Below are 18,038 nucleotides of genomic sequence, written 5' to 3'. Positions count from 1 at the left end.
AATTGCCCAACGAGGTGGCTGACTTAAAACCCCAAAGGTTGGTAAAATGTTTAAGACAATCCATTACACCAGTTTTTCCCCTAACCTTTTCGACATTGCCAGGGCGTAAGCAGGATAGACCTTTGGAGGGGGCACAAAAATTTTCTTCCCAATGAATTCTGAGTTGCCACCCTTAAAAAGCATTTTAAATTAACAAATTTGTTGATATAGCAAATAAAAAGGGCATTCTTTCGATATTTTAATTTTTTACCAAAATATTTCTCCTCTAATTTTTGGTCGGCTTGGGGTGCACAGATCCCCCGGATGTTGCGGACCCCCTCCCTCTAGTAAAGGTAAATTTCGACAGCCTCCTGCCATAATTATTTCTTTCCTAATTTGCATATCAAAATATTGAAAAATTAAGTTTCACAGCGCAAAATTTGCGATCCATGCAATGGTAGTAAATGGAAATGATCCCGCAGATTCCTAACAGAGTACTACTCACTGACCCCTAGGGATCCAAGGACCACAGGTTGGAAAACACTGCATTACACCATACATTTGAGAGAATCTGGTAATGGATGACACTATACTGCAATTCAATTTTCAAGAAATTCTGATTAATTGCCATGGGCTAAGTACCAACCATGCCGGTTAATCAAAGTTTCGCTATGCCTACAAATGAATCAATCACTTTAAGAAAAAAAAAACACAAAGAAAACGTTTTAAAACTAACATGGAATGATTTAATGATTTATGTACAGAAGAAACAGAACATTTGCGTGAAGTAAATAACATATATATTTTTTTCATGTTAGTCCATAGCAAGCATCTGTAGGACAGTGAGCAGCGCAATTACTCTTGGACAAATTATCGATGCACAACATCAACTTTTCTACACACATTTAGCAAAACTATATCTATGCCTTGGAGCACCTGTAAAGAAACGTAAATCGTAACATTTTTCACTATGATTTTTGGTTGAACATGAAAATTTATGGTTCACGGAACCTTTGCCCCCGATATTTCGCCTCCGACATTTCGTCCCCGACATCTCGCCCCTGGCACGTTTCGTCCCCAGTACATTTGGCCCCCGGTACATTTAGCCCCCAGACATTTCACACCGGGAATTTCAGCCTGACCTTTCCCCCGCCCTGACCATATCAGTGACCCAGTGAGTGATCATATGAGTTACTCAGTGAGTAATCAAGTGAATCGGAAATTGACCCCCTGTCATTTTGGATACCTTGACCATATGAGTGAATATATGAATGATAGTGTGAGTGACCACACCGGTGTGAGTCGTAAATTTGGGAAAAATATTTTATGCTTAAACTAAAAATTCCAAATTCTTAGAATCCATTAAAGTGTGAGTCACTTGGTCTTTCAGTGCTACGTAACCACCTATAAAAGAGAAGGGATGAGGAGGATCATCTTTGCAGACACTCCACCCTCGCACTTTGCCAATCGCTCACTGGGTCAATCATACAGTCATTCACTTTATCAATCTTTCGGTCACTCATGCAGTCATTCACTTTATCAATCTTTCGGTCACTCATGCAGTCATTCACTTTATCAATCTTTCGGTCACTCATGCAGTCATTCACTTTATCAATCTTTCGGTCACTCATGCAGTCATTCACTTTATCAATCTTTCGGTCACTCATGCAGTCATTCACTTTATCAATCTTTCGGTCACTCATGCAGTCATTCACTTTATCAATCTTTCGGTCACTCATGCAGTCATTCACTTTATCAATCTTTCGGTCACTCATGCAGTCATTCACTTTATCAATCTTTCGGTCACTCATGCAGTCATTCACTTTATCAATCTTTCGGTCACTCATGCAGTCACTCACTTGGTCACACATTCACTTATGCGTTCCATCACTCAGTAACTCCCTTGGTCACTCACACGGTCAGTCCCTTGATCACTCACTTGAACACTCGTACCGTCACTCACCTGGTCACATATACAGTCACTCACTTGGTCACTCATGCAGTTAACCACTCGGTCACTCACATAGTTAACCACTCGGTCACTCGTGCAGTTAACCACTCGGTCACTCACATAGTTAACCACTCGGTCACTCATGCAGTTAACCACTTGGTCACTCGTGCAGTTAATTACTGTCTCTCCTTTGGTCACTCATATGCTCAATCACTCAGTCACTCACTAGGAAACTTACACAAGATTTAATCGGTCACTTACTCTTGGGCACTCATTCACTCAAACGTTTCATCACTCAGTAACTCCCTTTATCACTGACATGGTCAATCCCTCGATCATCATACAGTTAATCACTTAGTCACTCATACGTCCATTCGATCAGTCCTACGGTTAATTACTTAGTCTCTCCTTTGGTCACTCATATGCTCAGTCACTCACTTGGAAAATTACATAAGATTTAATCGGTCGGTCACTCTTGGTCACTCATTCACTCAAACGTTTCATCGCTTGGTCACTCACACGGTCAATCCCTTGATTGCTCATACAGTTAATCACTTGGTCACTCATGAGGTCATTCGTTTGGTCACTCATACGGCCATTCGGTCAGTCATGTGGTCACTCATATGGTCATTCACTCATAAAGTCAATTGCACACTAGTTGATACAGTCACTCACGTGGTGAGTCATTCTGCAACTTGATTAGCCATTTGTATGGTCACTAACGCACTCATACAGTCACTCAATCACTCACACAGTCAATCGCTCATACGGTCACTCATATGTTCAGGGCAAGTGAAATGTCAGGTGTGAATTTTTCGGGGCCAAACGCGCCAGGGGTGAAATTTCCGGGGGTCAAATGTAACGGGGACAAAACGTTCCAGGGGCGAAAGTTCCGGATCCCAAAATTTATACACCTCACAAGTTGTATGTCATGTAAGTTTACAAAGAATTACCCGATATACCATATTCCCTCATATTAGCAAGCATCCTGAGAAAACAGAGGGAGACCATCATGAAGGGAATTTAGTGCAGGGGGGGGGGGGTATAAAATTACTGTCTACTACCATTAAGGGTGCTGCAGGTCCTAAGTTCGAACAGGGTTGGGCATTTCGTCAGCAAATAGGTATTTTCACCGGGACAGTGGGAAACACAGCAAAAATTATTTTATGAATAAAAACATTTACCTAAATGTGTATTATATGTAGCTGAGACTTGAAATCATTACAGCAATCAACTTTATACTGTTGAACTGTGAAGTAAATCTGGTAGAAAATACAATTACAAATAAATAATGATACAGTGATAATACGTTATAATGACCCCATGTTGTATAGCGATCATTCATTACAATGCTCTTAGGAAACATCAGTTATGTTTTCCTACAGATGAAGGGTCATCATAACAATATACAATTCTGCAGAGTATGTATACTTGTTATTACTAACAGCTTATGTGTTAGCTTCGTCCTCTATGCTGGCAAATTTATCACAAGATTTGTACTGTGTTAGCCAAATGAGTTTTTTTTTAGCCAAATCAACACTTTTTTGTCAGAATGTGGCAATTTGTTTACCTTCACTATCAAGTAAAGTTTTTTGGGGGAAGGTGCATACAGTGCGTACATGTTTAATGCGCGATCACTATTTTACGTTGTCGTTTTAATGGGATCACATATTGATCAATAAAACAGCAATATTTTTTGGGGTTTTTAAACTTTCACCTAAACTGTTATGTATAAAAGGTTTCAATGAAAGATGTAAAACTTATATATTGAAGAATGTGACTGGTGTAAACAGTAGAATAATGATTCAATCGGAAACTTTTAGAGCTCTGGATCAGCTCATGCCACAAGCAGCATACAAATCATATTGAAACTGTGCGAAATGTAAATCATTAATAAACTTAATATCAATACATAAAGATCACTGATGTCTGGTGATGATATAAATGTGATAATGTGTTGAATAAAATAGGAAAGTAAATAAAAAGTTGAAAGAAAAGTTTCCACGCAAAAAATAATTGCTGCAGACTATATTGAAATATTTATATTATGCATTATCTCAAAAAATAGAGCCGATTCGGCAAAACCAACACCAGTTTTGGAACCAGCAGCCCCAATGAACCCTAAAACCATTAAAATTTCCTTTGGGAACATGGTTTTATGGCATTTATTAGAGCCAGTGCAATATTTGAAAAAATAATTTTGAAGAATAACTTTATCCCTCTCAAAAATTTTTGAGGGTAATTCAACATACAATATTCTTATATGCTGAATGCCATTAAATTAGAAATCATAACCACAAAAAAATAAAATAAAGACTGCACTTTCTGGAGAACAAAAACAAGATGAGTACCGCTTATCTATAACCTCTGTAAAGCTGGCTGCAAGAACATACATTCTTATTGACTTGTAAAAACATTTTTTTTTTCTCTTTCCTGAAAAGTGTGAGGAAAAAAAAAATTTGTTTTTATATCTCTTTCGTTTTGTGGATGTCTGTGTGGGGATTAATATATTTTTAGCATTTCTAAAAATGCTACATTAAACATTTGGTAAATTTGGCAGGATTTTGAAGTGACGTCATCAATTTTTAAAGCATAACATAACTCATTAATTATGGGCCAGATCAAAAAAATGATCACACTTTTCCATATTAGTTTTTCACAAGGAATCGTGTGTAATTATTGGGCGGTTGACCCTGGCAGTTACCACCCTGTATATATAATATGGCAAATGTGATAAATAAGTTAGTATGCATAATCACCAATCGTTTTAGTAAGTTTAGCACTTTGTGATTATACATAATACCCAAGCATCGTTGGTAAATTTAATGAGTACTAAGAAATTATCACTTTTATCGGCAATTATACATAGTCCTCAATCATGCCAGGAAAAACTGATGTGCAATGTCCTTAGAAGAGAAAAACTGTTAAAATGTTTACTCTATGCAAGTTATTTGCCTAAAATTTTTTGTAACATGTTTCAATAGGGATGCACATTCCAGGCAAAACTTCAGAGAGCAAAATGAGGTATGCAACAAGGCGATTAAAAAAGGAGGAAATCTGCATATTAGCACTTTTCATATTGTGGACAGCATAATACCTAAACGTGCCCAGTTAATTTGATATAAATACTTGGAATTTATCTCTTTTACCAGCAATTGTGCATAATACCCTGGTATAATTGGTAAATTTGATAAAAATGAAAAAATTTCTCAAATGTGATGGGTATAAGGGTTTGATAGTAGAACTTGTTAATTTTGGAGTTTAATTTAACATATTTACCAATACAAAATGGTAGTTATGAATAATAACCTGCAAAATATGATGAATTTATTATTATTTATCATGGTTTACCAGTAAAGCTAGGCAGGGTAATGTCGATTTAAATAACTTGATTTTAAAAAAAAGCATTGATTACAATCAGAAAAAATTAAAATTTTATTTATCTTTTCTATTTACTTCAATGATATTGAAATAAAAGTTTGTTATTAAAAGAAGTATAGAAGATCTCTGGGGGGTAAATATAGACTTGAACTTAACCCCTAGATACAGTGAAGAAAGAAAGCTGCTCTATTTCTAGATTTTGTGCATGGAAAAAATTGCAGAAAAATATAGGAAGTTGAATTACAAATTTACAACGTGACATTAAGGTTCCCTTGATTAAAAAACAGAGAAATTATTTTTTGTATTTTAATGGGGAGAAGGGCCTCATAAATGAAAGCACTTTTAAGAAAAATGTTAATCCATGAAGTTAATTTGGGTTCAATGACCTTTCACGAGGGCTAATTAGGCTGGGACCTACAATTTATTGCAGATTCCTCTAATGGCAGCCTTTTTTTTCCAACCCAAATAGTGCATTAACCCTTCGATGTGGGGCTCCTTTCAGTCTTTTTTTCTGTGGTCATGTCGCGGTTTCTTTTGTACCCCTGTGTCAAGAAGTTTCTGATGAGGACAAACCGGATATAGAACTCTCGAAATCTTCTAAACATCCTTTTGGTGCTACAGGATTGCAGAATGGAGCATGACGTTTAGTGTTGATGAGTACATGGTCTCTCATTTTGGTTCAAACAACCCACGGTTCTCTTACGAGTTGAATGGTGTCACTATCCTGGATGCAACTAGGGTCAACCCGGATGCAATTTAGGAATTCTCATTGACGAGCAGCCTAGGTTTTCTGAACGATGGTCAAAAAAGCAAATAGAATGCTCGGTTTCATTTTCAAAAAGGTCTCTTCGCGTTCTCCTAAAGTCATTTTTCCGCTTTTTCGAGGCTTAGTTCGTCCTGGACTGGAGTATGCTGTAAGGTTTTGGAGGCCATACCCACAGAGGGACATAGACTTGATTGAAGGGGTGCAGAGAAGAGCTACGCGTGTCCTTATTGGCACACAGGGCTTGAGTTATGAAGAGAGACTTCATTTTTTGAATATGTTTACATTGGATGAACGCAGGTGTCGAGGAGATATGATCGAAGTGTTCCAAATTTTCAATGGGATGGATAGGATGGACCATGAACTTTTAGTACACCGCCAATCGACTGCTTTTACAAGGGGACACCAGTATCGATTGGTGAGGGACAATGCAAGGTTATGGTGTCGCAGGGAATTTTTTTCTAATAGGGTTGTTAATAAATGGAATAGCTTACCCCCGGAGGTAGTAAATTGTAACACAATTGGCACGTTTAAAAAGAAATACGATAAACATGTTGGGGTAAATCGAGAAGCTATTCATACTTAGAATAAGACAACCATAAGTATTCTTTATGGGTATTGTATAATATTTTATCATGTATATATTTTTTGTAATTTTTGTTATTTGCATTTTTAATTGGGTTGCTGTATTTTTGAAATATATGACATCCATATTTTTATGGGCATCTTTTTCTCAGCCACCTCGTTGGGCATTTTGCCTGTTGTGGCATTGTATTTGTATACAGGTGAGTATCTTATTGACCTGGGCTATCGCTTCCAGTTCAATTAGTAAAATTGTTACAGTTAAAAATTAGTAAGCATGAGCCATGTACTTGCACATATTGGATGATAGTATATTTGCACATTCCACCAATATGAAATGAAGTTCAGTCATAAGAAATAAAAATATAAACAGGAAATAATAAGCATAAATAAATAATAAATGAGAATGGTCATTGATCACAATTGGTTTTTTTTTAAAGAATTGTTTTCAAAGGAATATAGTCCACTCATATTATAAACAAAATATAAAACATAACAAAAAATAAATCTCAAACCAACTAAAAAAAATAAATTTGTACCTTAAAATAAAAACAAAAAAGAGGTTATTTTGTATGTCATGTTTCCCTAGGCGGAGGTGGTGGTGCTATTGAAGGCGGTGGACCAATATTAAATACTGAATTCAAAGATTTTAAAGGAGGTCGTTCTTTAATTGGTATGTTCTCATACAGCTGAAGATGTTCGTCAAAATTTCTGCAGAACAAAAAAAAAAAAAAAAAAATGACTCACACATCAACAAAAAAAAAAAGCTATAAAAAAAATAATAAATTACTTTGAGTACAACAGAAAACAATGAAAATAATATTCAACATTTTAAAAAAAACCACAAACTTCTATAAGTGAGCTCTGTATCAATTTGTTGGAATACATTATACTGCCAAAAGTCAGGGTCCTTTTTGGAGTTTAGATATTTTCTTGAATTTATAGGCTGGACGAATCATTCTGAAATTTGGGTCATGTTAACCCTATGCTAGTACTCACAAGTGCATTTAGGAGACCAAAAAAAGAATTGAAGAAAAAAGTATTAAAGATAAACCCTGTATGATAAAAAAAACTAGAAATGATTTGTAATTTTCACAAAATGTTGTACTAATTTTGTGCAATAATTGTGTGAATTTTTGTGAGAATAGCACATATATTCACGAAGATATAAATATTTTTCTATAAAAATTCCAATTTTCAACGCATGCCTTTTGCTTCTAACATGCTGAGTTTTCAACTAATTTTTATGAAATTTAAAGAAAAATCCACACCACAGGAGACACCCTGTGTAGAAATTTGGAATGTGACAATCTATTACTTAATGAAATATGGGCATTTTTAGTAAATGATTTTTAATTTACATGCTCAGAAAATACCAATTTCATTTTTTCATAATTTGGTTGGCAGATCTATAGTGCAACTTATATAAAAATTTTAGTTGAATCTTGTGAAAATTCAGAAAAAAACACGCAGTATCGGGCTCTGTTTTAATTTAAGTTACTAGCTGGGAGTACCTGGATGATAAGGAATTTTCCTCAAAGCGGTATTTCGATTATTTACTGTCATTTGATATAGTCATCAGCTATATTCTGAATATTATTTTATAAAAGTATCAGTCACTTTCACATTTCATTGGCATAAAGGGTCTTTGGAACAAAAAAAAAAGGTTAAGAACCCCTGTTTTAAAGACATAAAAATCTCATCATTGCTTTTGGTGCTTAATAACCACATTTGTAAAAGAGTTTTACCAGCAACGCACGTTCTTATAAACCCAACATCACACACACATAGAAGAGGAATGGAAATAGTTTTGCTGAAGATGTTTAGAATGTTTAGATGCTCTGCCATGACGCCTGAGCTGGTTGGTCTCATATTTCTGAGAAATCCCAAATGAATAAGGCAAATACATGGAAAATACAATACTTCTGATGGATTTCAACACACTGTGTGTGTCTCCCCTTCAGAGGAAAAACTGTAAAAAAAAATCATTTTCGAAAAAAATTAATATACAAAGTTTTCAATTACAAGATGACAATGTAACTACTAATCACACTGAACAAGAATCCCACTTGGATTGGTTACCAAATCTTAACTCTCGGATGCTCAGTGGAAAAAAGTATGTCTGTTCATTTCAAACATGGTCAGGACAGATGTACTTTTTTCCACTGAGCAACCAAAGTTAATATTTGGTGACCAACCCAAATGGGATCCTTAGTCAGTGCAATTAGTGGTTACATATTTTTCCCCCTGTTGTGTTGACACCCATTGTGTATCGAAATGCATTAGAGGTTTTGTAGTTTTTATGTATTTGCCTTATTAGTGTGTGATTTCTGAGTATTATCGGGCAAAGTTTTCTACTCTTCCATATGTCACGCTTGCAAAAAACTGACATATGTGCTACAATTCACATAGGAAACACTCTCTAGGGCGAGTTGTGTTAGTTATTTTTCTTAAAGATTTATTTATAAAAACAAATTGGAGTCATTGTAGGAAAAAAAGAGACAGAGAAAAGCAATTGGCAAACAAGAACAAAAACATGTTCACAATAATGGAAAAAGTAAATTAATATTGAATAACCACAAATATTTTTATTACTGGGCAAAGATTAGGCTATTAAGACATATAATGAGTATAATACTGACCTTATTGCATCAGAACCTGGTCTGGGAGGCACGGGTGGTCGTACAGCTTCTGCTACATTTCTCGGCGTGAGAGGAGGCATCATAGCTGGCAAGTTTAAATTTCCTACTAGGGACTGACAACTCAGCAGTTTTATTGGGTCTTGTGCACCAGCTGCTTCAGCTGTGTATTTGATATTAGTGTACTCTCTACCAAGTTGCAGACTTTTCTACAGGGGGAAAAAAAAATAACATTCATTTTCCAATAGTGAAGAATTATTTCAGTGAAAATAGCATGTTAAAAAAAGTATTTATTACTAAATATTTTTTTCAATTGACAAAGCTTTAAAATTTGGGAAAGGATAATTTCTAACTCCCATCAAAATCAATTTGAAACTGAAATTATCAGTTATCGTTGAATCAATTTGTATTCTCCCACACAGACACATGCCAAAAAACTATCAAACTATTGATTCAAATATGGTCACTTATCTAAAATGTTTTAATATGGGAAGATAATTTAAGACATCTAATTGTTTCGTCAAGCAAATAGTTAGACTACAAATATTTTATGAAAATTGTAATCGTATTGATTAAGCTGAGTCGATTAACTCAACGGAAATAATTAGTTGAGTTATTAACAATTGATCTGTGATCTCGATTAACTGACCTGATTAATCTGGCCAGGACTATAATATAATTATCTACAAAATTTTTATCAAAGACCTAATTAAAATTTGAAAATGAGATTTCATCGTAGTCCGAACATGCCATGTTACAAGCCAAGCATCTCCAACTTGGAGGCGCGAATGCGAGCAGATCTCCCTGTCAGAAAGTCTCGCCACAGAAAGCAGCAGGCCTACAAATGGTACAAATATTCAATTATCACACTTCACTTCTGAACTATTGACGGCAGCACTGGAAAATCAGACACAACACTAGATACACGCTCAGACTGTTGGTACACGCACTTACACAACATACTCTGTAGCAAATTGCCCATGGCGATAGACTTGAGTTGTGCTAGGTTTGAAAGAAAAAAAGAAAAGCCAAGTATCCACATAAGGGAAAAAAGACCTACTTGTTCTGCTTGTATCCTCTGCTGTAGTGTATCTATATAATGTTGAACGGCTAAATATACAAATTTATATTGGGCTTCTGTCTGAACCATTCCTGATCTTTGAGCTCGTACCATTTGTATGGTTCGTTGTATATCAATTTCACAATCCAGACCTGTAGTAATGGAAATTTTTTTAATTTTAAACTTTTTGAAATGAGGAAAGAGTCAATGAAGTTATACTAAAATGTAATTATAAAACATTTTCCCAAAATGTAATTATAAAAGTTTCACCTTGTTTCTTTATCAAATCAACTATCATGTCAATCACTATGAATGTCCCAGTTCGACCAATTCCAGCACTAAAAATTAAGAATGATAAAATTTTATTATATTTTAATTGAAATAAATGGATTTGTTTTGAAGAAGAAAAAAAGTCACCAAAGTTTGGCGATGACCATGCTTATGGAAAATTAACATGAAAATAGAAATTATCAGAGGAAATTCAACTGCAATTGCTCTTTGTATGTTTATAATTGAATTAAAAATTTAGATTGATTTAAAAAATTCCATTGTGTTTGTTTTAGAGATACTAATGAAAGATCACACCAAAATCACATCACAGTTCAAGCCAAATTTCCGAAATTGGAGCAAAAGCATTTTTTTATTCACAACACTTTTGGGATGAGACTAAACTTTTGATCAGGGGTGCACAATCTCTGACTTGCGGGCCCAATGCGGCCTGCCAAGGAGTTTCGCCCAGCCTACGAAAGGTGTTTCAGTAGAAAAGTATGAAGCATCAATACATTTAATATGATCAATGCTGCATCTGATCATATATATTTCCTTTATAAAAATACAGGGAGTAACTGGGATTCACATGAGATTTCCCCAATTATTGCCATAAAATTTTCAGATGCAAGTACAGTTGCTAGTTATAGCCAAAATTTTGTCATAGGGAAGTAAAGTTATTAACTATAGCCAAAAAAATTTTGTCAACAGCAAGTTACTAATTGCAGACCGAAAAATCATCAATGGCAAGTAAATTTGCCATCTATCGCTGAAAAATCACGAATGGTGGGAAATAGAGGATTACTCCAAGTTGCAATGGGTAAAAATGTAATTTACCAAAAAAAAAAAAACAACAACTTTATATGTGGGATGTGAATATATGTACTTATATGGCAATTATGATAGAGTCATAATTATAATATAATTTATAAGTCATGAAAATAATCTTAATTCTTGATTTCAAAAATTAAAATAAGCCTTGTTGGAACTTTTTTTAAAACTGAAGGCAGCCTTAAAGTAAGCTGCGCAGCAGAAAACCAGTTTTTTTTTTAGGTAGAGCTGCGCAAAACAACGTTGTGGATGTGGACAGTGCACCCTTGCTCTTGTTAAAGCATGATTCAGTGATAGTCGATACATAAAAAAAAAAACTGGCTCATTCATGTACATTCCGTTTGGAAAGCATTTTCTTCTTCTGACATGCATAGCTGTCTGGTGCAATGATCGATACTAACATGCTCCGCAAGGATGAAGCTGCTTCTTGACCCCACTCACACCCCATTCTGTTCAAAGTTATTCTGCATTCTTCTGTTCCATTTTGAGCCACTGCTCATTTTTTCCATGTACTGTGTTGTGTAGCACAGCCCCTGTGGACCTGGCTCAAGGGTTTAGAAAATTGACGGTAAAAAAAAAATTAAAATTGTAAATGAGTTTGAAATTGAATTATACTCAAAAGGCAGCTATTGGAAGGTTTGCGTACTTCAATAAGAATGTTAAGAATTAAGTTGACGCACATAACATTCCCATGTTATCTAAATAGGCTAAATGAAACATGAGAATATATCTGCATACATCATGTATTAAAATCCATCTTTAGTGAACAAATAAAAAAATCATTCAAGATATCTGTATGCAGGGCCGTCTTTAGAGCATCATGGGCCAAGTGATTTTTCTGAGGCCCTACCTGGCAAATTCTTGAAAATTTTAACCAGTTCTTATTTTTGAGAGGCCCCTATTTACTTGAGGCCTGGATAGGTCCATGCGTTAAGACGGCACTGTCTGTATGTACTTACTCTGATATCTGATCCCCTATTTTTTCAAGAACAAAATCTCTTAATAAAAATATCTTATTAAATTCCTTCAAGCATCAAAATCGTACGTATCAGATTATTTTACCAGGCATATAGCGCTATCTATCATTATTAAAAGAAATTGAAATATATGATTACAAGATTTGTCAAAAAGTATCCGACCATAATTTTTCATGTGTAAACCAAAACACCATGTGTTGCTTGGTACATGTATGTAGGTGATCTGATTGGGCATGGTTTTTTTACCTGCTTGCTGAGGCTGTCAGTAGCTGGCAGATCGCAGATGAGTGAGGAAGTGTTAGTGACCGCTGTCTGATTTTTGTTTTTGACTAAATGACAGAAAAAAAACTTGAACAACACTACTCATGGGTGGAGATACGGGGGGGGGGGGGCAGCAAAAAAGGTAAAGCAGACTGATCTAATGTATTTGTATATATACGAATTGACATCATCATCATGCCCCCCAAAGACTTTCAAGTCCATCTCTGCCTATGTAGTAGTAGTGTACCACTACATTAAATTTTGTGTAAAGCTTGGTGATTCCCGAATGGGAACAATCTGCGATTCAAAAAGCTTTTGGGGAAAAAACAATGGGTACCACACAGATGAAGGAGTGGTATAACCACTTCAAAGATATCCACGCATTGGTAGAGAGACCACAGTCAGGTTGACCTGACCATCTGCTTTGACTCTGGTGGCATGGTTGATCACATGTACACACCACAACCCCATCAAGAGTACTACTGAGAGTTTGAGTCACCTTCATGATGCTTGCTTCTTTTCACACAGAGCACAATTCCGGTCTATTGCCACCTAGTGAGTCATGCCAGAAGTGTAAGTGTGTGTACCTAACAGTCTGATTGCGTATCCAGTGTTGTGTATGATTTTTCAATGCTGCCATCTATATTTCGTGAGTGAAGAATGCAATACTTGTACTGTTTGTAGGACTGTTGCTCTCTGTGGCAAGACTTTTTAAAGGGGAAATTGGCTCGCATTTGCACCTTGAAGTTGGGAACCACAGGAAACCAACTTCTGACGACCACCACTGTGGCAACAGTGGGGTTTGAACCCAGGTCCTCGCAATGCGAGCCCATCACTGACCACTCCACCACCACAGCAGCCCTTCATGATGCTGTGAAATGCAAATGGCTGAACCTGTGGTCTGCAGGCAATTGGTAGCTCAATTACACTACTGCACCCGCATATTCTTCGCGTTTTTTTGGTTCAGCGTTTTCTGGCCAACACACAATATAGCTATGCTTCATCGAGCTCCCTACTCTCCCAACATGTCTTATATGACTTCTGGCTCTTTCCCAAGCTGAAAATACCCCTGAAAGAAACAAGATTTCAGTGAAACCAAAATCTGACAGCATCCACACTTACATAGACAACTTACATACTTCCTCACTCATAGGCAATCTGCCAGCAAGGAAAAATTCAAACATGCACATTAGGATCGCCTACATAAGTGTATCAAAGCATGTCTCCTTAGCTTCTTTGGTTTATGCACGAAAAATTATGGTCAGATACTTTCTGAACAAACCACATATTTATGAAAAGTCATGTTATATTAAGAAAAAACACAATGTAGATTAAAAAGCATCTGTACCTGCAGTGTACTATTATTGCACCAGCACCAGGAATTGACTCTTGTTTCCTGTTGACATCATGAAGAAAGTTGAGGACACAACCTGGATCCGATGGTACTCCATGGTCTGGCCAGGCAGTGAAATGATAGTGAAATATTGTGCGTGACTCAGACTGGAAAATAATAATATTATTATTTTAGTATATTGTTTAGTCACTTTCTATATTAAATATAGAATGTGACTAAACAATATACTAAAATAAATAAGCGTTACTTATTACAACAGGGACTAACAAATCAAAAAAAAAAAATTAGCTCCCAGTCAAATTTCTTAGTAGCCTAGCACTTTTTTTAAATAGAAAAAATGGTTGTAAACAACTCATTTTTATTGCTTTTTGGAGCATCTGAGTTTTCAGTAATTAGAGGTGCTCTGTCACATTCACCTCAAATCATCAAAATGCCACTGTACTAGATACAAAGATATCTCACACACAAGATATCTGTCACAACTCAAAAACTCACAAAATTGAGTTAATTCCACATTCAAAACAATTTTTTTTATTACAAGTCAGTAATAGTGACACTTTTGTAGTTACAAAACTGGCCTTTAAGCAGCAGACATTTTGTTCTAGTATAAGCAGCTTTTTGTATTGAAATAATTGAGTTTATTTTCGTTATCCTGCAATTTCGGGTTTTTTGAGTTGTGACATTATTCTTCTAGGTGTGCGATATGGTAAGAGGGGGGAGGGGGGGGGGGTAAAAATATAATACCATTTAGCATCACCATAAATTATGCTGTTTTCCAGTATTAAAAATTTTATATATATTTTAAAAGCTCTATATCTATAAGTAAACAATGTTACTAATTCAAAATTCATATTTTTGAGTTGCTTTGCAGATGAGACAAAGTTTTAAAATTTAAACTTTCCGTTCACGAGTGACAAATATTTTCAAGAAGGTCTTATGTGGCAGGAAAGAAACTGCTATATTTACCTCTTCTTCCTGCTTGGTCAGTAGAACAAGTCTTCCTCTATTGGCTAATCATTTATTACCAAGGGCTTTGGATAATGTTTGGGGTGTGACTTTCCTCAACTTTAAGATCAACATCAGCCAATAGAGGAACTCCTGCTCAACTGACCAATCCCGATGAAGTGGTGCAACACAAGTATGGAGATGAAGTAAATATAGTAAAACCTTCTCTAACGGCCACCTCCAAACAACAGTCACATTTTGTTGGAACCAAACGCGTCCCATAGACTTTTCATTACAGAAATTACCTTCGAACAACAACTTCTGAACAACAGCCGCTTTGGACATGGAGTCAGAAAAAAGTATGCATATCGCTCATTATAAGAAAAATAATTTCCAAGGGAGTTTTTTCTCCCCTAACTTCCAGGTGGAAAAAAATATGTATGCGTTCTTTTGATTGGTACAAATGCTAGATGGGTTTATTGAACTCAGAGGAGGAGAAAAGGGCCACTTAAGTGATCTCTAGTTGTGCTGTGGGCCACTCAAGTGAGAGAGTACAAATGCACCGCAGGTGACTAAAGTGATCTATGAATGTGCTGTGGGGTCACTGAAGTGATATGAGAATGTGCCACTTAGTTGATTCTTACAAAATTAAGTTTGAGACCTCAGGCCCCACATTAGAATACTCCAAGAGTCGCATTTGGCCCGTGCGTCATGGGCTGAACATGTACGGTCTAGTTCAGGGGTTCTCAAACTTTTCCCACCCATGGCACTTCTTACTCTAATCAATGCTTATCTGCAGCTTCCAGAGCAGATTAACAAAGGATCTATTCCAAAATCATATGTCAACCCCTGACGAAGATTCGCAGTGCACAGTTTGAGAACCCCTGGTCCAGTTGATTGTGGGTGAGAACAAAGAACTATTTGGGGTTGCTGACACACCATCTTGGTCCATATCAGTTTTTTTTCGCTAAGTCCTTTCTGTTGTGTTCTATCTCAGCACTGCAAGCTAAAATTTTAGGATGTCAAAATAGCGCTGCATAGATTGATTAATAAATTATAATAATATTATCAATATAATCATATATTCTAATATAATCAATTGTATAGTTTTCATAAGAAATTACAAAACAGACTATCATTTTACATGTTATATAGATCTCAAATTTTAGTTGTTTTTTTTCCTTCAGAATAAAAATGACTATTCCCAATAATGCCCACTTCCAATAGAAGCCATATTTTCATGGGGTCGTTATTGGGAGGTTTTACTGTAGTATGTTCTTTCCCATATATAAGGCTTTCTTGAAAATGTTTGCTACCCATGTGAATGAAATATTGAAATATCACGTCGACCTAACAATCCAAAAACTATGAACTTTACATTAGATAATAGCCATGGAAGCCATGTTTGTTTTACTGTTATCGATTATTATAGTACAGTAACACAAAAAACCCCAAAAGCACTCACTGATCCGTCTTTCCCTTCTTTTGTAGCAATGAATTCTCGAAGAATATAATCAGCTGTAGATGATTCAGTAACACTCTTCAAGGTGATTTTTCCAGCTTCTTTTGTCTGTTGGTCTTCAGGCCAATACTTCGCACACTTATTCTGCAAGAAATTTTACTCACATGAATTACTCAAATCTTAAAAATGCACACAAAATTGGTCAACAAAAATTTCAATTGCAATGGTACCTCAAATTACACATTTAATTGAAGTGTGTTATTTTTCAAAATAGCAAAGCTGACAGCACAGGCATATGCAAAGAGAAGGAATACAAAAATAATACTCTGAAAAAATTACAGCAAGAGAGTAGATGATGAAAAGAGCTTAAATAAATGTGCACTGAAATTAAAGAATGCTTTTTGTAAATTGTCAATTTAGGGGGTCCCGAAAAGAAAAAGTTTAGAGCCGCCATTGCATTTAGAGCTTATATTTCACACATTTGCTTGCAAGCTGAGACACTTCAGATTCCAGATATCACTGTACTTATTGTCTGGCATAGAAAAATCAATGAAAAGAAAATTATAAAAAAAAAACCTATAATAATTCATAACTCACTTTCCCTCTCTCGATTTCCTTTGTTGTCATTACGATCACTCTTGTGTTTTCTTGCCATGCCATTCGCCAGAAGTCTGGGATAGTATTATGCAAACAGCCTTGAGTTGCAATGTAGAACTTTCTAGGATTATCAGGGTTATTATCGTCATCTGGCTAAAAATACACAATAAAAGTTCTATCTCTATTAAAGCTCAGGGCGGAAAATACACATATTTTTAATACAGATATTTTCATATGACTTGAAATTTTTCTTGCACATTTCAAACACACATATTTTCAAAAAAATTTTGTATCAGACATAATTCGAACATATATTGATTTCACCATGAAAGAAATACAAAAATATATGTAGTCAAAAAAATTAGGATGATATGACCGTCATTTAGTTTCAGATACTTGACAGTGATTATGTAATTTACAGAAATACTTGATAGTGATTATGTAATTTACAGAAATACTTGACAGTGATTATGTAATTTACAGAAATACTTGACAGTGATTATGTAATTTACAGAAATACTTGACAGTGATTATGTAATTTACAGAAATACTTGACAGTGATTATGTAATTTACAGAAATACTTGACAGTGATTATGTAATTTACAGAAATACTTGACAGTGATTATGTAATTTACAGAAATACTTGACAGTGATTATGTAATTTACAGAAATACTTGACAGTGATTATGTAATTTACAGAAATACTTGACAGTGATTATGTAATTTACAGAAATACTTGACAGTGATTATGTAATTTACAGAAATACTTGACAGTGATTATGTAATTTACAGAAATACTTACAGTTATGTAATTTGCGTTCACATAATCGGAGCCAACTACAGTAGGGTCAGAATCTTGCAAAATAACACGTGTATGGTCGACTGAAACAAAGATATTAAACTCTTTGTAATGATTGAAAAATATATATATATTTATGTGTGTATGTACAACAGAACCTTGATTATCCAAGGTAATGATGGGGGAAGA

General features: G+C 35.3%; 1 protein-coding gene across 3 annotated transcripts in view; it reads right to left on the bottom strand.

Moving 5' to 3' along the window:
* Positions 1-701: 701 nt before the first annotated feature.
* The window catches only part of csw (protein tyrosine phosphatase non-receptor type corkscrew), a 31,520-nt gene continuing 14,183 nt past the window's right edge, over positions 702-18,038 (bottom strand). For 2 of the 3 annotated variants that reach the window (XM_089241514.1, XM_089241513.1), the window contains 9 exons: positions 17,853-17,932; positions 17,050-17,202; positions 16,456-16,596; positions 14,040-14,191; positions 10,626-10,693; positions 10,356-10,507; positions 9,299-9,504; positions 7,196-7,367; positions 702-915 (listed from right to left, as the gene is read on the bottom strand). In XM_089241514.1, the coding sequence (XP_089097640.1) occupies positions 7,232-7,367; positions 9,299-9,504; positions 10,356-10,507; positions 10,626-10,693; positions 14,040-14,191; positions 16,456-16,596; positions 17,050-17,202; positions 17,853-17,932 (1,088 nt within the window). In that variant the 3' untranslated portion in view covers positions 702-915; positions 7,196-7,231. The remainder of the gene's footprint in view (positions 916-7,195; positions 7,368-9,298; positions 9,505-10,355; positions 10,508-10,625; positions 10,694-14,039; positions 14,192-16,455; positions 16,597-17,049; positions 17,203-17,852; positions 17,933-18,038) is intronic. The other variant, XM_089241515.1, reaches the window with a different exon arrangement.

This window comes from Pholcus phalangioides, unplaced genomic scaffold (genome assembly GCF_987345545.1).
Source record: "Pholcus phalangioides strain wild (caught in Gottingen) unplaced genomic scaffold, Ppha-v1.0 ptg000014l_1, whole genome shotgun sequence".
Lineage (NCBI taxonomy): Eukaryota > Metazoa > Arthropoda > Arachnida > Araneae > Pholcidae > Pholcus > Pholcus phalangioides.
This window is presented reverse-complemented; position numbering and strand designations above follow the sequence as displayed.